Source organism: Triturus cristatus, chromosome 2_2, assembly GCF_964204655.1.
Source record: "Triturus cristatus chromosome 2_2, aTriCri1.1, whole genome shotgun sequence".
NCBI classification, from domain to species: Eukaryota; Metazoa; Chordata; class Amphibia; order Caudata; family Salamandridae; genus Triturus; species Triturus cristatus.
The window spans coordinates 814,865,203-814,881,778 of NC_140582.1; the positions used below are offsets into that span (position 1 = coordinate 814,865,203).

General features: G+C 42.9%; 1 protein-coding gene across 1 annotated transcript in view; it reads right to left on the minus strand.

Moving 5' to 3' along the window:
* The window catches only part of NIPAL1 (NIPA like domain containing 1), a 157,282-nt gene extending 154,628 nt beyond the window's left edge, over positions 1-2,654 (minus strand). Inside the window, 1 exon segment of the mRNA XM_085642144.1 lies at positions 2,093-2,654. Coding sequence (XP_085498270.1) covers positions 2,093-2,144 — 52 coding nt within the window. The 5' untranslated portion in view covers positions 2,145-2,654.
* Positions 2,655-16,576: the final 13,922 nt, after the last annotated feature.

The window sequence follows — 16,576 nt, forward strand, 5'->3', positions numbered from 1 at the left end:
ATCCTTTGTCTTGTGACTTGATTCAACTAACTCACAAGATGGCTGCCAACACTTCCTGGTTTGAAGTGTTGGCAGCCAATCAGATCTCAGGCACAAGATTGGAAGGGTATGCAGATCAACCGCGGCCACAGTTGTATATCTGAGAAATCTTTGAATATCTCAGGAACTACTGAATGGATATACACCATTTAACAAAGAGAGTGCTTTCTGGACCAAGCGCTACCTTCCTGCCAAATTCGGTGTAAATCTGTTCCGCATTTCAGACTGTAGCCATGTCTCAAGTTTCCTTTGGAAATTAACATGGAGAAAAAGCGTTCTGGGAGCCCCCCTTTCTCTCGGCCCCCACTTGAGGGATCACCCCGACATTTTCAAAGCAGCAGCTTTAGTGACTGCACCAATAGTTTTGAAAATTTTGCGAAGATTCATCAAACCACGCCAACATTTTTTATTAGAAATCAGGCTGTAACTATAACTACCTACTTGTGACCGCCTGTAGGTAATATATATATTTGGTTTCTCAACTTTACTATGTCGTAAACTGTGACTGTCGCATCACAGCTGTGGCACAAAATGATGCCCCCCTGAACTGTACACCAACTATACATATTTATGCAGAGCACCTAAAATGTTCCTTAGTGACCTCGAATCACACATGCACAAAGGGTATTTAGGCCACAGGAGCCCCTGATGGACTGGGAGGGAGACCATGTACAGGGAGGTATCAGACGGCTACATTTAACGGTGGGCGAGCCAACAAATTTACACAGAGAGCTGAACCACTGCCGAGCCAAGGGTCTGGCTCAGATCTTAGAGCTCGTGCACAAGCCTAGTCCTGAAAATGTTTGCTACATAAATCAACAAACATCATGTAAAATATGATAAAGCTGCTTCAAAATTCAAAGAAAGCGTGTGTCCTTAATATGTGAAGCTTTCAAATTAATAAGTCACATTGTAGAACTGCACCGAGAAGTACCTATTAAAAGTGATCATTTTTAAACACGAACAATGAGTGCACTAAGAGGCAGGACAATTGTCATGTAAACACTGTACATGACCCTGATTTTAGTCTGTTTAATCGAGCACGATAGTGTTTGTACAACTAGTATTCTGAACTCATATATTTGAAAATGCTTTAATACAGGATAATGAAGAAAAAATGGTTTGGGTGAAATAAAATATTTGCCTGAGATCACACAATTTAATCAGGGAAGCCGCGATGTATCCAGATTTTCAGGTTTGACTTTGTACAACTCGGTGGGGAATGGGTATTTAGTTGTCTTTCCTTATATTAAAGCTTTGATTTGACCTCTTTGCGCATTTTCAGTAGTTTTTATACAGAGTAAACTCGGCCCAAAGGTATCGGAGCGCGTAATGTGAGCTTGATTTACATTACGCTGGGTCACATTCATTGTTTATAGGCAGAGGGAGATTAAGTGATTGGCCAGAAATACAGGATGTTGAGCCCACGCCCAGACTCGAACCTGGTCGGCAGTTCTGGCCCTAACGTTACATCCTTGGTAAAGGGAGAAAGGCAGGCAGAAACCACATGAAGGCTCGGCTCGTTATGGGCTCGAGGTTACACCAGGAGCTCCAGCTGAGCCAGAGGCAGGCTTCAGGCTCGAGCTTGGCTCGACTTTCAGTGGCTGCCTCACAGCTTGCTCCATTACATCCTTGTTGTTGCATACTTTACTTCTTGCTCAGAAGTCCTCCACAGTCAAGTTTGTGTCCCGAATAACCGGAGTAATTTATAAGGGCAGAACGGTGGCTACTTTGGAGTTTTTTTTAGAGTTTATATTTTGAGGGTTAGGAGGCTATCAGTGAGCCTTTCTCCCTAGTGTCTGTCTGCGTCAAAACCACGTACAGCATAAATAATGTTAGCATTATAAAATGTAAAGATGACAAGTGGAACATGAATGTTGTATATTTCTACACCAGCATCTATATAAATCACTGCTGTTCGTAATCACTGTGCGGCTTTGTACATTTAAAAGCACACTATCCCAGCAACTATTGTACTGCGCCATATATCTGAAAAGTCGCAGGTGGTAGCGTGCATACACAGGTGTACTTTGTATTGGGTAAGATAGCTCACCTTTTTCACAGCTGTTCACGGTTGACACTATGATCGGGTCCGTATGCCCCATGCCGCCGGATGGAGACGCGCAGAGCTGGACTTGGAGTCGGACAACCTTCCTAGGGCAGGGCTACGGGTCTACCTGTGTCTTAACGCAGCGCTCCAGTCGTGGAAGGTGCCCCGTACCCGGCTCAGTGCCCCAGTCCTCACCCGCGTTCGTGCCCAGTGATCCCTGCACGCTGCTCGAAGAATCACGCTCTCTACATTTACTCGGCGTCTCGCCTCCCGGGAGACTCGTACAGGTAGGGCGGGGCTCGAGAGGACAGGAGCAGGAGGAAACTTCTGAGGATGGGTCCGTGAGGTGTCACTCGGTACCTCCTGGAAGCAGCTTGTCACCGCGGGAGTGCCCGGCAGCTCCGGGCTCTGCACGCGCTTCTCTCGGCCCAAGGACAGGCGACGTCAGCGTCAGAACACCGGGCAGGTGATGTTACATCAGAGCAGCGAAACCGTCCTGTCTATCTCGCCTGGAGGTAACCAGCTGACCGTATATTTTACTGCTGTCGTTACCCATTGTGAAAGTGGTGATAAACACAGGAGTACAGGGAATTAAAGGCGGAGCCCGTGGGGTGGGGTGGTGACACTCAAAAAGTGGACATTACAAGTCTGACGGCTTTACCACGCCTACAACTTGGGCTGAAGATATCAAGAGGTATTGGGTAAAACGCCCCTTGGTCAAGGTATTTCGGCATGAAAGCAGTGATTAGGGAAATCTAGGTAGAAGCTGTGACTTCTTCTCTGCTTCTCCTCTCAAACAGAACCTGAAAGGGTTTTACTTTCAGTATACAACGTATAATCTAATCTTTTATTTATCTGTACACGTGTGTCGATTTGAATTTTCCACAAAATTAAAGTTACTCCACCGATATTTGTGTTTCCGTGGAGTGTTCCATGTGTGACTCTTTAGTGTGTTCAGGCCTAGCTGGTCGCTTCAGGAAAACTAACCTGGTCTAAGCGGGCGCAAATTATTTAGTCAATTAATAATGTGTTGTGTATGGTGCCAGACTATCCACCACGGAGACCCTACCCATAGTACTGAACCAAACACCTGAACCAGCCATAATAGACAACTATTGGTACTGAATGCCCTTCCAGGTTGCAGGCATGTGTATTATTTTGATTAGCACGCGCCACACAACCAACAGTGGGTGTCTTCAGAGCACACAGCATCCAAGACTGCAGGCATGGGAGAAGGCAGGGCAGGGTCGGAGTGGGAACAAAATAAACTGATCCATCATAGCCCCACAAACCCCACTCTTCAGGAGACCGTGACTGTAGTGGGTCGTTAGAGCTTGAGTGCGTGGATCATTACTGTCCATTCAGCTCTGAAAGGAGTCGATAGTCTGCAGTAAGCCAGGAAAAAATGACAGAGTGACAAAATATGCAGTCCACCCTTGGGTTTGTGAGGTGCAAAGAGGAGGAATCAGAAATTGGGTGCCACAAGCAGGCAGTCCTTAGTCTCTCAGAGGGGAATGCGTTTGAAAATGGATTCTCTCCAATGCGCATGATGCATGTGAGTAGGGAGTTGCAGAGCCTTAGACCAACCATGGCAGTTCTTTTTCCACCAGGCTGGGATTTTTTAGTGGCAGGATGTGGCCTGACTGGATTAGGACGCCCTGGAAGGTGGGCATGAATGTGTGCATGTTGAAACATTTTTACAACATTGGTGCATCCATGAGGTTCCAACACCATCATCATGCCATGCAACGAGGCCTACTAAAGGAGTAATTAGCAAAACCCAGATCTCAAGGAGCTTCCTGTCTGTCAGATCTCAAGTTTATTCCAAAGAATAAGATGAGGACTGTCTCAGAAAGCAAGGCCACCCTTGTACTATTGCAAAAACAATAAACCTTAAATAACAAAAGCTAGCAGACCCAAGACTTCTAATGGAATTGCTTGCTTCAAGAAAGTAGAGGCAAATCCGAAAATAGTGCATTGCAGAGAGTCTTAGATGCTTTAGTCAACTCCTAGATGTACTATGCCAAAGCCCTACTTGATATTCCTATTAAAGTACCAACTCCTAACTACAGAGAGCCCAGAGTGCCCAGTTAGCTTTGGGGCTGTCCAGGAAAGATCGAGCAGAGACCGAGCACATATGTTGAAATGAGTGTTGGGTGAAGTCAGAGTTATGGTTTTAGAACGCAAACAACACTATTAATGAGAAAGGGCCTTATTATGAGTTTGGCGGTCCAACCACCCAAGAACTGCATCTGCACCTGCCAGGAGACCACAGTGCAGGAAGTATTTAGACCGCCGAATTATGAGTTGACCATGGTTCCAGCGGTGTGGACGAGGAGATTTTTGGGAGGTGGTGAGTACATCTTCCAAATATATTGATGATTGTGTGTGCATTTCAATTGCATAAGTGTTGAATGCACACATATGCATGATACATGTAGCAAAATACCATCTACCCATTGGCAAAGTCCGGCCCATATGTGGGCAGTTCTGGCAATTGGTATGTGGTACAAAAAGGACTCACATGTAGATCGCCACAAACAGAGTCACGTTCCTCATGGTGAAGATCCTGCTGTGAAGGGGGTACCTGGAGAAAGGGATCCATGTTAAACTCTGCCTGAAAGAACAAGAAAGGATTTAGTACACATCCCAAATCCTTCATCACTGCCACCTAGAATCTGGTGGTCGGACTGCCGCAGTCAGCTTGTGGGGAAGGCAACTCGTAATATGGATGGCGGTGCAACCCCCCTGTACTGCTGACTGCTGCCTTTCCCCGACTGTGAGCGGTTCAGCCACAGTCTATGAAAAGTCAATCTGCCCAACTCGTAATACGGCGGTCAGACCGCCAAGCTATCCACGGTTGGACCTCCACTGCCGGTACGGTGGTCCATGGACTGCCACACTCGAAATGAGTGGTGGAATTAGGAACTCTTCTTTCTATACGGAAGGGAGAGGGGTGTGACATGCCTGCTGGCAACCGCGGTGGTACTGAAGTTATGGAATCCACCTTGAAACAGATGGCGTGGAATGGTAGACTTACGAAACGGGCACTTCTGTGGGAGGGGACATGGCAGGCATGGGTGCCAGCGCCTGAAGGGTTCTGACAATGGGATCTCATTGGGATCACTACAATAGGGGACATGATGGAAGGGACTACCCTTAATTGATTCCAAACACTACAGGCTGAATATGCACTACACCGGATGCAATTTTTTTAATATCTGCAGCTCATGCATGCTTTAACTCCACACATTGCATAGTTATAGGATCTCCCTGAATGCAACAGAATGGCCCCATTCTGGATGAGTGTCACCTCCTGCCTAGGCTTGGTACTGGGCTGGAGGATCCCGATGGACCCTAAACTTGTCCTACTGCACACACGTGATGACTTAGACAAGAATATTTATAAATGGGCACTGCTTTAACTGGGGCTGTTAGTCGCTAAACGAGATATAGCTCAACATTGAAAAGACACAGCTCCCCCGCCAGTACAACATTGAAAAGACACAGCTCCCTAACCGATGGGGGAATGGAAAAAGGCACTACACTACAGTATGGATATGGAAAGATTGGTGTATGCGGCCTGGGGTTGTCTGTGGAAAAACAACAACATTTAGAAGGTGCGGGCAAATTGCAGGGGGCTACACTAAGAGCCAATACAATCTGTGGTTGAGCATCTAAATGTGGAAATCAGCCACTATGGAGAGCTCGCTGACAGCGGAGAATGTCACAAGGTTCCACCCTGAACAGAATTATTTTGGTGGTGGGCTCATAGAGGGGGTGGGAATGGGATGATTGAGGGGGTACAATATCCGACTACTGTTGGTTGTTTACTTTGTTATGTGGCGTTTAATGAAATAACTGGATTGTTGGGGCACTGTGATGTTAGATATCCAGAGGTTGTCAATAAAATGTGTCTTTAAAAAAAATCATTGCTTTTCAGTAAAAATGTAAACAAACATTGGCAGCTACCACAGTTAACAGAAACTTTAGAAACTTTAAAAAACTTTTATCAAGTTGTGTTCGGATACTCCGTCCCTTTGGGTGACCAACTCCAGCAGGGAGAATTTCTAGGACAGATACCTAGTCACCAAAGCCATCTCAAGTCCAGTTCTAGGCTGTATGGGCATTCCGCCGTCAACATCAAAGGAGTGGTCCAAATGCAAGGGATACATGATGTTGTAGATCCTGTAAGACGCTGATGATGTGTGGTTCATGGGGGATTCCTGGGGCTACTCCTTGGTCGACCGTCTTCGTGGGGTGACTTTGGCCACAGGGGTCAATGTCCCTCATAGTCCTGTCCAGCAAAAGTCTAGTTGCAACTGGAATACTGGTCACAACTGTTGGAAAACGAGGCAGCATCTGTGAGGCCTGCACAAATAACATGACTACATTTGTCCTTCACTGGGAACCAAACACCCAATTGTAGCGCCTGACTCTCAGAGGGTAGCGTTGCAGAGCAGTCTGAGGCTTACTCAAGGTAGGTGGTGTGGGCTAGTAATTGCCATTTGCAGGTGCACAAAAATAACACTCAATAATTGATTTTCCAGTCTGTACTTTGCTTTATAAAAGTAAGAGTACATTTATTAAACACACACACTACTCAATACTATGCACCAATTTACAAATATACATAAGCTGTTGGAATTACTTTGTGACATTGCATAACATCTCCACCCCTCCCGCAGGGGGGGGTGGGGTCTAGTACCACCACTCCCATGTATGCACATCAACTTGCCCCCAATGCAGATAGTTGAACATAACCTGGAGCGAGGGCCCTGCGCACTGGCACCATCCCAGTGGCGACCCACCCCATTACCTCAACAAGCATTAAAAAGGGGTAAACCTGCCTTGGTGACACATGACCCTGACTGAGCATCTCCTACTGACCATAAAGTATGCACCTCTATATCTTAAGGGCTAGCAGTCTGGGGTCTTCACCTAAGCGCAGCAGCAAGAATCCATGTTTACGCACACTTTAGAATGACAGTACTCATCATCTTGGTTGATCATTTGAATGCATTGCAATTACAGCCCCTAAAGGCATCACAGATGAAATTACAGGATTGCGCATATACAGCCAGACACCCTAGCAGGACTGTCTGGCAACATAACCCCACTTGGCTTATGACATCTCCTTACACATGTGACTTACAGTCCCTTGAAAAGAAGTACTCCTGGCAACTACACTTCTCCTGCAGTGCGCCTCTTCACTTTAAAAGGAATCACAGGTAAAAGCATGGAATTACGTAAATACAGCCAGACCCCCTACCAGGAAGGTCCAGCAACATAACTCCATTTAGCTTAACATCACCTTACACAGGTACTTCACTTTACACATGTGACTTTCAGTCCACCTAAAAAGAAATAACCACTAGTAAATGCATTTCGGTACAATTATACCACTTCACCTCCAGGGGATGCACGTCTCCACACATCCCCAACTCAGCCCTTCACTTCATGATGCACTTCTCCACACGCCCTCAGCTGTAGAACAAAAGTTCCAGCCTAGAAGGGGTTTAAATGCTAGCTCAGCCCTTGAGGGGTAGTTTCCTTTAGGTCCCCATGACACTGATGGTGGGACTTTTCTTCGTGCTGGGGGGGGGAGACTGAGCTTCTCCAGCAGCTCCCCCCAGCACCTTTTCACAAGTGAGGGTGACCCCCCTCCTCTGGGGGCCACAAAGCACCAAAACGGCAGATTTCCAAATGCTTGGCGAGGCATAATGGGGGGCTTCATGCTCCTCTTTACCAGCCCCAGCCACTGGGAACCCTCTCCTCCGCCCTCGGGGTCTCTGAGAGGGTGGATTCAGCAGGGAGCTGTCTTCACTGGCTCGCTGCGCCAGCCTTTCACCTGGCTCTCCTTCTTGGCCTCTCTTCTCCCTGCGCAGAGGCCACTGCTCCTGCGCACCGGCCCTGGGCTCTTCTTCTGGTGCTGTTAGGGTCCTGGGGGCAGTCAGGGGATCTCTCCTTCCAACTGCCCATTGCGCCATGCTCCAGCACCTTCAGCCTCAGCAGACCACACCACAGAGAGAGCTTCTCTTCCTGTGCAAGCACTTTTTGAAAGTTGATTAGGGGGCTGGCAGGAAGTCTCTGTTGGTCCTATTAAACAGCGACACATCACTTCCCTGCCCCTGCTCCCTCCTTCTTGCCCAGCCTCTGGGTTTGTTCAAAATGGCGTCGTTCAGTGTCTCTGGCCACATGGCCCCTGAAACCCAACTCCTTCCCCCCACGCTGCCTTCCATCCTTGGTGCAGCCTGGTGCCTGGCACCCAGTGACAGCTGCTAATGGATGAGCCTGTAGCCCCACCCATCTTCTCTTCATGGAGAGGAGGCACTTGCTTGTGGAAGAAAGGTTATCACTCCATCCAGCTGAGGTCAGCCCTCAGCCTGGGTCTGGTCATGGCTGGCTCAGAGAAATATGACAGTTCTGGATGACCCAAAAGCAGTACAAATATACTTATTGTCACATCCTCTACAGTGGACTTAAGCGCATGTCTGGAATCTGTAGGCCTAATGGAAGTTAATCTAGCCCATGGCTCCACATTCCCATAGGGGAATAATCAAGTAAAAAAACAGTAAGACACACTGACTTTCCCTGGCATGTTTCTTTCCAGTGTATAAAGCCTATTCCATGTCACCACCCAATACCGCATAAGTCCTGCCACACCATTCACTTTGTAGCTGCTCCTGGACTGCGCACGCTAGGAATCTCCCCTGTGCAGCCCGTACACGTGTGCACACGCATGTATACATGTGTCTGCATGTAACCAGCCTGGTGTCCCTTACTCCAGCTGCTGCGCAGTGGCCTGGTCAAGCCAGGGGAACACCAGTAAAATCCCCATGCAGTCTCTTACATTCTGAGTTCACTGTGGGTGAGTCCCAACTTATGAGGCTCCCCCACAGTAAAAGCTCAACAATTAGGTGCTCAAAAAGCGAAAAATCTGAGTGGCCCATAGTGTCAGAACCACCTTCTAACAACAACAAAACCAGCAGTTCCCTTTGGAGAAGGACAGTGTCACTCTTGTGAGCTACACATCGACTGTCGGTGGTAGGTCAGCGATTGTGGTTATTGATTTGCCAAGAAAGCCTCTTCACCTTTTGTGGCCCTGGTGCTGTGACAGGATGTCAGCCAACAGATTCTTCGAGTTCACCATTTCTATCTGGGGCACAGAAGCAACTTTTCCATGAGCCAGGCACTACAGGCACACTCCTCTCTTTGCAAGCCCAAGGATCAGCAGGTGCAGTCCAGTGGTTGGTAGTCTCTCTTGCCAGTTCCAGGGAACAGCAGAGCAGTCCTTCTTTGGTGCTGTCTCCACTCCAGATGTGATCTGAGGTCTGGGTGCCAAGGGTCATTATTTATGCCCAGAAAATGCCCTTGGTGCATGTGGCCTTTACTAGGTCCTTTCTCACCTGATGATGACTTCTTACAATGTGTGACAACCAGCTATCCCAGGATGCAACATTCTGCCCACTTTCAAGATGGCAGAACCACTATCCCTGTGTGTAGAGCTTGGCAGCCCACCCTAGAGGTGCAGCTATCTGAGAGCTACCCACCCACAGAAAAATCAGTTTGGCAACTGTTTCTCCTCTCTGTCCCTGACATCAACCCAGCTACCTGAACAAAGAGAAGCCCCTCTCGTGTGTGCCCACTATTGGCCCTTCACAGGATTCCCTTTTGAAATGTGCATTTTGGGATCATACCATGTGTATCTTCCTGCCATGGAGAGGTAACAGCTCTTACAATGGCAGGCCTCTCTTGTTTCCTTTCCTGGGTAGTCATTCACACATCTCCCCAGGAGGGAAGAATGCTCTCTTGTGGCCAGCTTCTGAGAATGGCCCCTGATAAACTTGGGCAACATAGTGCAAACCTTCTAAAAATTGCTTTTTTAAATCGACTTGAAGTATCAACTTTAGTAGCTTTATTCAGAAGTTAGCACAGCTGAGTTGAGTTGTCAGTGTGTAACCTTGCACTCACCAATAGGGCTAGAAGCCTTTCTACATTAAAAACAACAATATAGGGTTTTTACTGGTAGGACACATTAAAATTCATGTCCTACTTTTTAAAATATAGAGCCCTGCATTAGGACTCAATAGGCCTGCTGTAGTGGTGACATATATGTTAACAAGGTTGGTTTGGACTTTGTCATTGATGTAAATGGCACAGTTGAATTAGCAGTTTAAAACTGCTCTACCAGTCGGCATTGGCAGTCTGGGAGTTATGTTTTTCATTGTTACACTCAAAGGGGCACAACAAGTGCTGCAGCCCTGGAGGGACACTTTAAATTACAGGCCCTGGGTGCCCTTGATACTATATACTAAGGACCTATAAGTTAACTTATGTCAATTGGGTACCAGCCAATCCAACATATACTTTTAAGGGTCAGAACACTGGCACTGAGGTCTGGTTAGCACGCCTCTCAATGCATTTTCAAAGCCGAAAAACCAGCATTATCAGTCCAAACCTTCGAGGATGACCATGCAAAAAGTGACATTTCCTTACAGGTATACCACTCCCTCTACTATGTTTTATCTGTCTTCAATAGACAGGTAACTTCAGAAGATTGCAGAGACTCCAGTTTGTTTATATATTTTTAGGAAAATGTTACCAGATCAGATTTGATAAAGCTGGTAGTTCAAACTGCAGTAATTTCTGCTAAAAGTATATAATGTAGTTATTGCACAGACATAATTATCTTTGTGCTGGGTGAAGTATAATTGGTTTTTTTCTTTTTTAGCCTTCTCAGGAACGGTCTAATATACAATTGAAGTCACCTCCCCAGATCTGTGGAAGATCAGTTGCCGTAAGTAAGCGGGAGCATAGTGTATGTATCTAGTGATAACAAATCTGCCATTAGGGTCTACGTCTGCGTCTTGTAGTGTGATGCCTGACTTAGAGTTAACCCATGTGAGGACACCCCTGGTGTGCGAAGTAAACCCAGCGGTGTAGTATTGTCCTTTCAGTCGCCTTGGGCTGAGCATTTAACTTTTAGGGTCCAAGTGCGTCGCTACATCAACCTGGTGTCTTTTTAAATATGCCACCACCTTGTGCAACTTTCTATGGTCATTCACACAATGGACATTCCACGTGAAGAATCTTACTCCACTGTTTTTGTTTTGTGGTGTCCCTGCTATGACCATTCTAGCTGTTGTCTCATGATGCTTCTCCTGTGCGTGCGGTGGATCACTAGTCTAAGCCTACAAACAAGCACCCTTCGAGAGCAAATGAGAACATTTTGCCCGAGGAACCCCCCACCCAAGCTATGTCTTCCCCAACAGGGCATAGTCGACATGCCACCCTCCCATAGAACAGACACGCCCCTAGGGCAGTGAGACGAACAATTCCAATAACACCATGTGGTTAATACACGGGGGAGGCAGATGTTGCTGGCATTGTATCTTATCTATAGTCCAGCCAAACCTGTGAAATAAAGCATAAACACACTTCCCTTATTCGTAACATTGCACAGTAAGTGTACCCCTTCTCCAGGTACTTATCACCCTTTCCTGCAAATGTCCTGGATACGGCTAGTTCCTAGCGTTCACAAAAGAGGGAGAGGGAGAAGATGAGGCATATCACAAGCTCTACTACAGATACATATGGACTAAATACACTGCCCTCAATAGTGTCTCTTAAAGTTCAACGTTTCAGGCAAGCTGCAAGCAGTCTCATAGAAACACAAATGGAAAAAAGTAAAACAACAAAAAGAAATTGTTCTTGTCTTGTTATTATGAATTACCTTAACCTTAGGAGGGGAAGCATCCCCAGGTCGTGCCAGGCACAGGTCCTTATAAGGCAAGCTAGTCAAAAGGGATCTCTGACAAAATTTCGAAGGTCAGAAAATCGACCCACAAAAATATTGCAACACAAATATCGATGTCAAGAATATCGACATCCTATCTACAACATGGTAAGTGCAAAAATATCGAAAAAAAAACATAGATGTCAAAAATATCGTTTTTAAAAATATCGGTTTTTTTTTACAATAAATATGTTAAATAAACATAATAATACTTATAAATACAATAAACATAATTAAATATATTTAATAATGTTAAAAATTAATAATTAATCAATATAATTTAATAAAAAATGAATTAAACATATACATATAATATATAATATATATACTTACTTAATAATGTTTTTATAATTATTGTAATAAATTATAAATTATTTAAAAATATTAAAAATTGCAAACACATTACACACATAAAACAATACCATAAATAAAAATTAAATAATTATGTATAACAAATTTACAAAATTACAATTAATTTAAAGATGGTTAAAATTAATTATATACTACATTAGCTAAAATAATAAAAATAAATATTAAATAGCAGAGACAATAAAACTACTACTCTAGCTCCCAAAAAAACAACATAAAGGAAAATTTTGGATAGCGCAGGGCTAAAAATTACTATATCCACTCCAGATAGTGTAACAGTAGGGAAAGTGTTGGATAACGTAGAGGTATAAATTACTATTCCGACTCCAGGGAGTGCAACAGTAAGGAAAGTGTTGGATAGCGAAGGGGTAAAAATAACTATTCCAAATCCAGAGAGTGCAACAGTAGGAAAAGTGTTGGATAGCGTAGGGGTAAAAATTACTATTCCAACTCCAGAGAGTGCAACAGTAGGGAAAGTGTTGGATAGCGTAGGGTTAAAAATTACTATTCCAACTCCAGAGAGTGCAACAGTAGGGAAAGCGTTGGATAGCGTAGGGATAAAAATTACTATTCCAACTCCAGAGAATGCAACAGTAGGGAAAGTGTTGGATAGCATAGGGGTAAAAATTACTATTCCAAATCCAGAGAGTGCAACAGTAGGGAAAGTGTTGGATAGCGTAGGGGTAAAAATTAGTACTCCAACTCCAGAGAGTGCAACAGTAGGGAAAGTGTTGGATAGCGTAGGGGTAAAAATTAAGATTCCCACTCCAGACAGTGCAACAGTAGGGAAAGTGCTGGATAGCGTAGGGGTAAAAATTACTATTCCAAATCCAGAGAGTGCAACAGTAGGGAAATGGTTGGATAGCGTAGGGGTAACAATTACTATTCCAACTCCAGAGAGTGCAACAGTAGGGAAAGTGTTGGATAGCGTAGGGGTAAAAATTACTATTCCAAATCCAGAGAGTGCAACAGTAGGGAAAGTGTTGGATAGCGTAGGGGTAAAAATTAGTACTCCAACTCCAGAGAGTGCAACAGTAGGGAAAGCGTTGGATAGCGTAGGGGTAAAAATTAAAATTCCCACTCCAGACAGTGCAACAGTAGGGAAAGTGTTGGATAGCGTAGGGGTAAAAATTAATATTCCAACTCCAGAGACTGCAACAGTAGGGAAAGTGTTGGATAGCGTAGGGGTAACAATTACTATTCCAACTCCAAAGAGTGCAACAGTAGGGAAATTGTTGGATAGCGTAGGTGTAACAATTATTATTCCAACTCCACAGAGTGCAACAGTAGGGAAAGTGTTGGATAGCGTAGGGGTAAAAATCACTATTCCAACTCCAGAGAGTGCAACAGTAGGGAAAGTGTTGGATAGCGTAGGTGTAAAAATTACTATTCCAACTCCAGAGAGTGCAACAGTAGGGAAAGTGTTGGATAGCGTAGGGGTAAAAATTAAAATTCCCACTCCAGACAGTGCAACAGTAGGGAAAGTGTTGGATAGCGTAGGGGTAAAAATTAATATTCCAACTCCATAGACTGCAACAGTAGGGAAAGTGTTGGATAGCGTAGGGGTAACAATTACTATTCCAACTCCAAAGAGTGCAACAGTAGGGAAAGTGTTGGATAGCGTAGGGCTAAAAATTACTATTCCAACTTCACAGAGTGCAACAGTAGGGAAAGTGTTGGATAGCGTAGGGTTAAAAATTACTATTCCAACTCTAGAGAGTGCAACAGTAGGAAAAGTGTTGGATAGCGTAGGGGTAAAAATTACTATTCCAACTCCAGAGAGTGCAACAGTAGGGAAAGTGTTGGATAGCGTAGGGGTAACAATTACTATTCCAACTCCAGAGAGTGCAACAGTATGGAAAGTGTTGGATAGCGTAGGGGTAAAAATCACTATTCCAACTCCAGAGAGTGCAACAGTAGGGAAAGTGTTGGATAGCGTAGGGGTAAAAATTACTATTCCAACTCCAGAGAGTGCAACAGTAGGGAAAGTGTTGGATAGCGTAGGGATAAAAATTACTATTCCAACTCCAGAGAATGCAACAGTAGGGAAAGTGTTGGATAGCGTAGGGTTAAAAATTACTATTCCAACTCCAGAGAGTGCAACAGTAGGAAAAGTGTTGGATAGCATAGGGGTACAAATTACTATTCCAACTCCAGAGAGTGCAACAGTAGGGAAAGTGTTGGATAGCGTAGGGTTAAAAATTAGTACTCCAACTCCAAAGAGTGCAACAGTAGGGAAAGTGTTGGATAGCGTAGGACTAACAATGACTATTCCAACTCCAGAGAGTGCAACAGTAGGGAAAGTGTTGGATAGCGTAGGGGTAACAATTACTATTCCAACTCCAGAGAGTGCAACTGTAGGGAAAATGTTGGATAGCGTAGGGGTACAAATTAGTACTCCAACTCCAGAGAGTGCAACAGTAGGGAAAGTGTTGGATAGCGTAGGGGTAAAAATTACTATTCTAACTCCAGAGAGTGCAACAGTAGAGAAAGTGTTGGATAGCTTAGAAGTTAAAAATAACATACTTTTAAATAAAATAATTATTTAAAATAATTAATAATTTAATTATTAAATAACTCAAAATTACTTACAAATACCAATACATATTTATTAAAAACATAACTACCAATAAATAATTAATTAGCAAAAAATTATTAATAAATACCAATAAATAATAATTAAGGAATATTAATTACCAATGTAAACATTATTTAACAATTAAATTTTGTATACCAAAAATTAATTATCAAACATTAATTACCAATTAAAAAATCTTAAACAATTACATATTTTTTTAACACAAAATAATAATTATTATACATTAATTACCAATTAATAATTTATTATTAATATATTAATTAGAAATATCACTAAATAATATTTAAACATATTTAATTACCAATTGATTATTAATCAACAATAAATTATTTTTCATAACCAAAAAAGTATTATTTTAAATATTTGCCAATTAATAATTAATCTACAATTAATTAATTATCAATACCCAACTACAAATTTAATAATTACTTAATTAGATTTCAATTACTTCCAACACTATTCCCCTATAAACGCACGAAACACTCAAATAATAAAATAATACAGTTAACATAATTATCAATTAATCAATTATTCAAAACTAATTACCAATTAATAAAAACTTAATTACCAATTAATACTTAATTAACAATAATATAATTAACAATTAATCAATTATTCAAAACTAATTACCAATTAATAAAATTAATTACCAATTAATACTTAATTAACAATAATATAATTATCAATACCAATAAATAAATATAAATATTACTTAATTACAATTAAATTACTTCCCACCCTCTTCCCCTATAAACCCACAACCCGCTACAGAATTTAAACGCAAAAATTATTTTAAAAAAATTTATAATTCCTAAAAATTTATAATTAATTTCATATTATTAAATTACTTCCCACCCTAATCCCCTATAAACCCACAACCCGCTACAGAATTTAAACGCAAAAATTATTTAAAATTAATTTATAATTCCCAAAAATTTATAATTAAATTCATATAATTAAATTACTTCCCACCCTATTCCCCTATAAACCCACAACCCGCTACGGTACTAAAACACAAAATTAACTTAAAAAAACCATTATTAACATATATAAATTGTATACATATATTTTAAAAACAGTAGAACACTTAACAAAAAATAATTAACACATACATATTAAATACATAATAAAATACATAACAATATTATAAATATCGATATTAGTAACATGGATATTAGTAACATCGATATATTTCATATCGATATTACTAACATCGATATTACTATCATCGATATAACAAAAATCGATATTACTTACCTTAGGGTCGATATTCTGTCCATCGATATTCTTGACATCGATATTCTGTCCCTACGATATTCTAGACTCGATATTATGGTAGGTCGAAATTAAATTATCGATATTTAGACTGCTCACCAGTCAAAAGACTATGGGGTGCTGCCTCCGATCACTGGGATGGTGTAGCATTATTTATCAATCACTGCCCTTCCAAATCCAGGGTGTCGTCCTCCTGCGCCCCCTGTCGGATTGGCCGGCTGTCCTGCCACAGCCAGCCCGACATGCACAATTCTGCCCCACCTATAGCAGCTGTGTTAAACAGCAGTGGGATTGCATGGGCAGGCTCCCAGTCTCAAAAGGAGCGCTGGGTTAGCCCTCGCTATCCAATCCTGAAGCTTCTCCCAAGCTAACAACAGCTGGAGAGCAGCTGCAGCAGGATTGGTTAGGTTTGCGTTGAACGGGAAGTTTCATAGACCTCGCTGTG